Genomic DNA, 9372 nt, shown 5'->3' with positions numbered 1-9372 from the left:
ATGATGGACCCCGTCGCTGATTTTTACGAGAAAGCATTTGATTTCCACCGTTTCTGGTCTGTGGATGACAAAGATGTCTATACTGAATATAGTGCTCTTCGTTCAGTAGTCATGGCCGACCCAGCTGAAAGAATCAAGGTTCCTATCAATGAGCCAGCACTAGGGAAGAAAAAGTTTCAGATTCAGGAGTTTGTCGACTTTTACGGAGGTGCAGGTGTACAACACATTGCTATCAACACAAATGATATCATCACATCTGTAACCAATATGCGCCAACGAGGCTGTGCGTTCCTGACCATTCCGGACACGTACTATATTGCACTTCGGGCCGCCCTTTCGAAGCACAACAAGACTGCTTTGAGACCCGTTGCTGAGAATCTGGATATACTTCAGAAGCTAAACATCATGGTCGATTACGATGAGAATGGCTATCTTCTACAGATCTTTACTCGCCCATTGGAAGACCGTCCGACTGTGTTTGTTGAGATCATTCAGCGTAACAATCATAATGGTTTTGGCGCTGGAAACTTTAAAAGTCTCTTTGAGAGTCTTGAGATTGAACAGAACATTCGTGGAAATTTGACTGATATGAAACAGCCTACTGCTGTTCTTAGCAACTAAAAAAAAAANGGGGGGGTTGGGGGGGGGGGGAAGATTCATAGTAATAATGTTTTTTTATATCTTTGGAAGTATCACAATTTCTTTATATATATATTATTACTTGATAAAGGTTGTTTGATGTTTATTTTATCCTTTTATTAAATGAAATAACCTAAAACGAAATGATTGGTATTGGTCTTTCAGGTGTAGTGGACCTTATTCTGAACAGCTCTTGTGTCCACATATTCCAATTCTACGCTTCTAAGAAAATGCAATAAAATGATTATAATATATATCAGTTTCTTTCTTTCTTTTTAAACTATGAATATATATTTATATTTATATATATATATTGTAATCATGTTCTTTTACCCGTTTAATAGTGTCTTGAATTTAGTCAACTGTTCCGCCATTTGACTGACTTGTTCTTGAGTTACTGGAATAGACACAACCTCGACAAGCCACAAAGATGAATCTTGAATGGAAATAGCAGTTGAAATATCAACTTTTATCTTTGGCTAAGGAAAAAAGAGAGATTTATAATCCGTGTATTGAAAATCCACCTTTATTTTTATTTAAAATAAAATAAAACAAAACAAAACAAAACAAAACAAAGCCAATACCTTGAATAATTGGGTTACCATGATTTTAAGAATCTTCTCATAAGACAGCAAATGTCCTTTCCTTACAATCTCAAACGAATAACTATATATGTATTTAAGTATATATTGCTTAATTCATTTATTGAATATCGAAAATATAGTTCTTGTTTGTATATTACTTGGATTTTATATTCTTACCTGTACCCCAATGATTTCATAAATCGAAATGCATCACCTCTCAGCTGAACTCTTGTGTTTGGGCGCACTGTTACTGCTCTTCCACGCTGTGGTTCTGGATGTCCTTGCATAGCAAGATACCTTTACGAATAGGTTTTTAATTAAGATAATAGCAAGAAATAATTACAAATAAATATATAATATTGCTTTTCCATAACAGAAAAATAAAATAAACATTTATAGATTGAATAATGGTATGTTTATTATTTTTATTATCATTATTATTACCATTGACGATGTTTCAAACTTCTTTCTTGTTCTGTTTGAATGCGTGATTGCAATCGAAGTACAACATCGTCATTACGTGCTGGTCCAATTGGTGTCTGTACTATTTTGACAGCACATATAATAGTAATAAAGCAATTATGGCAATGGTAATAATAATAACGACAGTAATAATAATAGCAATAATAATAATAGCAATTTAACATGAGAACATTATAAAGCGTTAAAAAAAAACATAGTTAATGGGATATCAAAGTGGTTTGTACCAGTAGGTGTAAAGATGATTTCGTGTTCAAATAATTCAATCATCGCATCATTGCCACAGATTCCTACAAGACGTTCAAGCAAAGCATCTTTTTGTTCTTGACCAACTACTAGACCCTGAAGACTACACTCATAAGATGCCATAGTTAGAGAATTGACAATGGGTTTGCACGTTCAATTGTTAAAAAAGAAAACCCAAGAGTATTATTGGCCAGTCACACTGAGTGAAGTTTAGCGCATAAATTTATCTTAGAAAATAAAATGTGGGGAAGGACAGTTTGGCAAGAGAAATAACGTGGTGTATATGTTAAGGCTGTATTTTCTTGCAGGAAATAAAATATATTGAATATATATATTTCTTTGATCTCGGACGCATTGAAAATCTACTTAGGGTGAATAAATAGTATAAAACCATTTTGCGTCAGTAGATATTTCTTGGTAAAAAATAATGATTCTAACTTATAAGACTATATCAAAAGTCAAATTTATCCGATTCATATTGCGTAGTATATGTGGAATACGAAGAGTACCTTGTGTTCAATATCTAATAGTATTGTTATATAAGCACTTTTTCTTAGCAAATGATAATTCCTGTGTAGTGTACCTTGATATTCGCTTCAAGGAATCGAAAGTATAAAGATATGAGAAATTTCGGTTTAAATGTTTTCTTCTTCTTCTCTTACTTGAATAAGCTGGGTATTTGGAGCACTTACTTACTGCAGCCTAAGATAGACGATGCTTATCATATTATGTGATACTTTAAGCTCGATAAGAGAGCTATTTCTTTTTATTTCCTCTCATTATCAATACACCTCCATTCTAGTTACATGCAATTAAAATATATATATGGAAAATTGTATTAATGTCTTGGTCGTTTGGAAATTTGTGAATACAAACCAAGAGTATATAGCATGAGCAAAATTTTATGCAATTACAAAAATAGTTACCTATTTTGAATGCTAATTGGTGTGTTTGGTAGATGGTATATTCCAATACACAGTCTCATTGGTTTATTTTATCCCAGAGATCACATCTTTACAAGAGTCCTTTATTGCTTGTAGAGAGCAGTAGTTAGAATAAGTAGCTCCAAAGCCGAATAAGAGCATTTAATATTAGTGCTATAGTAAAGCCTTTTAAAGAAAATGAATGGTATTTACACACCCTACTAATACAATACTCCAGGTGTAATATTAATTCACTTCATTTATCATTTTCCAGAGAGAAAGAGAATCATAAGTTATAAAATAGGATAGGGAATAGGCCAATTTATTTTACACATGAAATTATATAGACTTTGATAAGTTTATTTTCATAATAATAATTTAAAGCAATATTTCCCCTCTAAAATAATAATGTACAATTAATACTATGGTAGAAGCGCATTTAACTAAGGCTTTGTTTTAAAGATGGGTTTTTATAGTCAACAATCATTAAATGTATGATTATACATTCTTGTAGGAATTTCAGTAATTTAATTCCTTCTTCTTTTTAAATAATAATAATAAGCAAAGTAAGAGAATTAAGTATGTCCAAAAAAAATACACATGGTAAATAGAATACACACTTAACATTGCATACATGTATAAAAAGAGAAAATGGTTATTAATTTATTAAAACCCAAATACTTTATTCTGTTCTATTTTACAATATAGATTTTTTATTACATTGACTTTCTTTTACTATCCAAAATGAGTAAATTTATATGTATCAAGTTATTTAGGCACATATATGTCCGGCTGAATACCATATGCATTTTGCGGTAGGTGCGGCCTTTTGAGGAGGGATATAATACTTTGAATTTGGATCGGGATTGAAATACGGAGCTGCCTGCACCAAGCTCACCAAGAGTCCAAGAAAGCAAATAGTAGAGAGGGCTTGAATGGCAGGAGAGCGCATGATATAGATGTTAACAATGAATTGGTGTTATCGATTGATAGCTATAAAAAGAAGTTCAGGTATTTTTTTTTCGCATTATATATACATATATTTGGAATGGGTTGGTGAATAGATATGGCTGATGAGTATAATTGTTTCCGGTTAGTTGCTCAAGATGTTTGTTTTGAGCATAGAAAGTGTGTTACTCTAAGCCCTATTACTGGATCAATGTATTCTATCTTCTTCCAGCAATAAAATATATAGACCTAGTAGCTGTACAAAGAAATATTATGACAGAGTAAATCATGCCATCTAAATAATTAAGAAATGATGCAGCAGCTACATTTGTTTTTACAGTTATGGAGTAATTATAAGTAAGGCACCCGTGGCTATGCGTAGATAAAGTTAATCAATAAACATTCTCTCACTTTAGAATGTTTATTTAGAGATATATTATGGGGCTGAGTCCCAGAATATTATTTACCTTTTTTTTTCTCTAGTGTTATATCATAAACATTTGCCAGTATTTGTGTATCAACTATTATTAAAAGATAAAATATTGATGATTCACTGGTGAAACTGACAAGTTTTGAATACACCCATACAAATCAATCTCTTGTGTTCTTGTATAGTGTCCAGTAAAAATGACATTAATTAAACTTACAATTAAAAGCAACTGCTTGATGATACAACTCTACACTGCCCGAATAATTCGTATTCTTTACTTATCTTTGTTTACTTTTATTCATGCACGAACCACTCCTTTGGTTCTATTTTATCTTAAAGTGTCAAGTAAAGGCTATCTATCAGTAAAGCAAACCGCAAACCCAAATAATTAATTAGAAGAAAGATATACCATTTCTTAGCATATACAATAAACTTAATTTTGCAAACCGGTTTCATTATTATATTGTTCATTAATAAAAAAGAAATATTGACTGATGTCACTCGTAAGCTTTTTAAACCAGCAGGAAATAATCCAAAAAATTAATTAATTGAAATTAAAAAGTAACTTTTCTTGAGTCTCTTTAAATCATCACATCATGATTAATGAAGGTAAACTTCAATATACATTTCACTCTAAAGCAAACAAACAAAAAGGCGAAAATAAAGCAATCACAAATCCATTCAAGAATATAATAAATATCTTAATTAAAGCAAAACAATCTCATGTGTAGAACAACTGAAGATAATCAAGGAGAAGATTAATGAGTTGGAATACACAATCAAATTAACGGAATCAAGGGTAGCGATGACCCAAGCCGAATTAGAGCGGGAAAGAGAACAATCAGCAAAGACGATCGAATCGCTTATTACTGAAAAAACGGTAATCAACTCAAGGGATCAATCACTACATTAATCCTTGTCAATGATCAACTATTTAAACTTTATTGCTTTAATCAGGAAGCGCAAAAGCGAGCCATTCATCACAAGCAGCAGAGCCAAAATTCAATAAAAATCTTGGAGACAATTAAGAGCGAATACAATCACAAGATAGTAAGGAATCTAAAAATGATTCCTTAACCACGTCCACAACTAGATGTTTTTCTTAATTAATTTTTTTTAAAAAAAACGCGATTAGGACACGCTACATGAACAAGTCAATGTAATACAAGCTGAACGAGACTCTTTAAAAAATCAACTTCGCGATACCCACTATAACCAAAGCAGCATAGAAAGAATGCTTAGCGCTCAAGTTGACGCAACACTGACAAAGGCAAATGTGCTCGAGAATACAGTCAGAGCTTTAACAGAACGAGTATGGATCATGATAAATTATTATCATTACTAGTACTATTATAAACTTTTCAAAGAAATCTGTCTCTTTTGTCTTTAATAATTCGATATTCTTTTTAGGTACATTCTCAGGAACAAACCATAAGCGAAGGGTCCAAAAGAGAGCAAGATTTATTATCAAAACTAAACAAAGCTCAAAATTATGAAATGGATTCAATTAAAAATTCAAATACAGAAACACTCCTGCGAGAAGAACTTCAATGTAAGTCAGATAGATGCAAAAATGAGGAAAAGAGAGAACCTTACGATGATGTATTTTACGGAATTTTTTGTTAGATTACACCACACAATCCTCTGAGCTCGCAGATGAAAACGAGAGACTAAAAAACGAGCGTGATCATTATAAACGAATTTACACATCAAATGCAAGTCTTCAAGAAGAAAAGAAGAGTTTGGAAAGACAAGTATCGAATATTGCGCAGATTGAGGAAACAAATATACGCTTGGAAATTGAAAATGCACGATTCAACCAAGAAAGAATGGAATGGTAAGGCACACAATAGCTATAGATGTATTAGAGTCAAAGCAGTATGCATAATAATATTGAAATGTAGGGTTGGTTACTTGGAATCTCAGGATAGTCCAGAATACCAATCACCTAAAGAAATCACACAGATTATTGCAAAAGAACGAATTTCTGTTCGTGAGACTAAAGCTCAAGTACATTATCTTGAAGCTACCTTGAAGAAGAAGAATGATATCGTGTCACAGTTAGAGAGCTATGTAGGTACTATAGCGAACTCGATTAGGACAAAAGAAGTTTATCATATCTCTATTATCAGGCAAATGATGTTAAAAACGCTATTATCGAGAAAGACCGGAGGCACGATGATGACAAGATTGCGATGTCTATGCTGGAGAAGAGCAGAGAAGCTGTTCAGAGACAAGTTCGTCTGTTAGAGCAGCACCTGGTACGAAAGGATCAATCATATTCTGATATCTACGTGTGAGCTAAGGTTTGATAAATTACAGAGCATGTATGAATCGGCAGAATCAACCACGTATGATGAATTAAAGATCCAGAGAATGGCTCAGCTGCAAAATCTTGTGACAGAATATCAAAATACTATCGATCAACAAACGCATGAATTGATACAATTAAAAACCACACTCGGTCAAATACAATCTGCTTCCTCAACCCCCACCCCTGGACCTTATTGTGGGCTGGTGTCTGGCAAAACTTTGTCTGACTATATTGGCTCGTTTATCGATGATACTATAAAGCTTCAACAAGGTAAATACAACCTAAAGCTATATTGTTTTGCTACTCAATGCTTCTGAATCATCTAACGTTATAAATCTTATAGAACTTACGGAAACATCGATTGAAAAATGTGTCCTTCAGAAAGACATATCTGTCTTGAAAGAACAAGTAGAGATGCTGGCAAAGGTTGTGCAACGAAAAGGCCTAGATCGAGGAGAAAGTATTCAGATTGTGATTGGCAAAGATTCTTCAGATGATCTACCAGAGCCATCAAGTGAAAATCAAGAAGATGTCGATTTAGCACCCGAGAATCATTCGCGTGATGGAAGTGTAGAAGTAGATTCATTGGACAATCCAAAAGAAACTCAAAATATTTCCCATAATAATACCGCTTCAGAACACTTTTCTGACTATCAAATTATGGAGATCAAAGAAAATCCTACAGCATTATGTCAGGCAGCTCGACAGAAAGAGCTTGTTTCTCTCAGAGAAGAAGTTTTGGCATTGAGAAAACAGCTTGAGAGCACCGAAGGAGACTTTGACTTTGAACACACTATGAAAAAGAGAAAAGTTGGTGACGAAGAAGCTATAGAAGACCACAATTTGTTTGTGAATATTCCAAAAATATCTCTCGATAATTTGAATGCAGATATAAGTAATCTTCAACAAGAGATTGCCATTAAGGACAAACGTATCTTGCGACTAAATCAGGTAAATCAAATAAAACCTTTTTTTTTATTGTTTTAATATTTAATTTATTTATTCATTTTTTTTAAAAAAAAACTCTCAATTTAGGTATTCGAAGCCAAAGTTTTATATCACAGTAATGTTGTAAAAACCTTATTGGGATACAATATCGAATTCAGAAAAGGCCAAGTTTTGCTAGAGTCGGTTGAAGTTGATGGCTCGAAACTTGCCTTTATTATGGAATCAAAAGGTGACGAGGAACAATTGTACATAGTTGGTTCTGAAAGGGACGATTATATGAAGTTGCTTCAGCCAGTATATGAGAGTTACATGCTCCAAAAGAAACACACGCCAGGTTTCTTTAGTGCAGTAACCTTGGAGCTCATATCCAAGTAAGATGAATTATGCTAGTTTTTGATACATAACTAAAAATGCAATGCTATTTCTGGCACCTGCCCTTCCAAATACAGTAACATAGAATATGGTGAGCTGGAACAAAATGAAGAAGATGAATATGAAGATGAAGATGAATACGAAGATGAAGAAATGAATTCTGACGAAGAAACCGAAGACGATACCAATGACCACTTTCACCACATGTATCGAGACGAATACAACGAAGAAGATTCGACATTCCCTCGCACACAGGAAGGTTCTACTGAAATTATAAATTTAGACTCTGATAATGAAGAGTATGAACAACAAAGTGAGGGGCAACAAAGTGAGGACATGGCCATGAAAATACAACAAATGGGACACCAATATGAGATGCAACAGACATCCCAGTATCAAAACGACGAAGATATGACAGAGTATAGAAGAGAAGAATCTGACGAGAATAACAGCGAAGAACAGGATTATGATGAGGACGAAGAAAAATACGAAGATGAAGACGATGAAAATGAAGACGAATACGAAGGCGAAAATAAGGAAGAAGACAAAAATGGAGACAAATATAACGAAGACGAAGATAACGAGGGGTATGAACACAAAGAACATGAGCACGAGGAATATGTAGACGAGGATCAGGAACGCGATGATTATGAACATGAGCATGAAGATAATGGCTATTATGCTGAGCAGAAAAATTCTGAAGGAGATGAGCAAAAGAATGATGACCAAGAAGATAATAGCATTAATGAAGAAAATGTTATCATTCAAGCTCTAAATAATGAACTAAGCGAAGATCCTGAAGATAGAGATATTGAAAATACTGTCGATGAAGTCATTGGTGACAATGAAGTAATTGAAGTTACTGAAATCTTAGAAGATCAAGAAGTTAACAAAGGCTTCGAGGCTATTGGAGACAACAAATGTCAAGAGGACTCTGAAACTCAAAATACACCAGATGATTCAGATCAGGTGTTGATAGTACAAGAGATTCAGACTAAAGATGAGTTTAAATCTCAAGAATATGAAGACCTAAATTCACAAGTCCAGGAAGAACTATGCTTACCAGAACAAGAAAAAGAGGAATCACAAAAGCAAGAGTATATACAAAAGACTCAAAGCCTTCAAGAGGAAAATATACATGAACTCCAGACACATGATTCTCGAGAATACGAAGAACGAGATGAACAGGGATATGAAGAATGGGAAAAACAAGGACAAAGTCAAGAAGATGAAGTCAATGAAGATACTGAGGAAGAAGGTCAAATAATGGACGAAGGTGAAGATGAAGATTCCAGCGATGGAAATAACAATCAAAATGATGAAAGAGATAGTAAAGATAGTTCTATGCAAGACTTCGGGACCCACACTCTTTAGAAAAAAATTACTCGACGCTTGGTTCCTTGTAAAGTAAAATAGTTGTAGCTCGAATCCGGTGTTTATTTTTTCTGAATACAAAGTATATATCAAAACTTCTGGAGGACCTGTCAC

General features: G+C 33.6%; 2 protein-coding genes across 2 annotated transcripts; one reads left to right on the top strand and one right to left on the bottom strand.

Moving 5' to 3' along the window:
- Positions 1 to 621, top strand: PHYBLDRAFT_173414 (hypothetical protein; the record flags this gene model as incomplete). Its single annotated transcript, XM_018437024.1, has 1 exon — positions 1 to 621. One exon carries the CDS (start codon positions 1 to 3, stop codon positions 619 to 621), a length of 621 nt encoding a protein of 206 aa, XP_018286458.1.
- Positions 622 to 800: 179 nt separating this feature from the next.
- On the bottom strand, positions 801 to 2072 carry PHYBLDRAFT_150595 (hypothetical protein; the record flags this gene model as incomplete). The annotated part of the gene is made up of 6 exons (XM_018432509.1): positions 801 to 861; positions 973 to 1118; positions 1242 to 1305; positions 1401 to 1520; positions 1668 to 1767; positions 1931 to 2072. The coding sequence occupies 6 exons, from the start codon at positions 2070 to 2072 to the stop codon at positions 801 to 803; spliced, it is 633 nt and encodes a 210-aa protein (XP_018286457.1).
- Positions 2073 to 9372: the final 7300 nt, after the last annotated feature.

The sequence above is a fragment of the Phycomyces blakesleeanus genome (genome assembly GCF_001638985.1).
Source record: "Phycomyces blakesleeanus NRRL 1555(-) unplaced genomic scaffold PHYBLscaffold_25, whole genome shotgun sequence".
Classification (NCBI taxonomy): Eukaryota; Fungi; Mucoromycota; class Mucoromycetes; order Mucorales; family Phycomycetaceae; genus Phycomyces; species Phycomyces blakesleeanus.
This window is presented reverse-complemented; position numbering and strand designations above follow the sequence as displayed.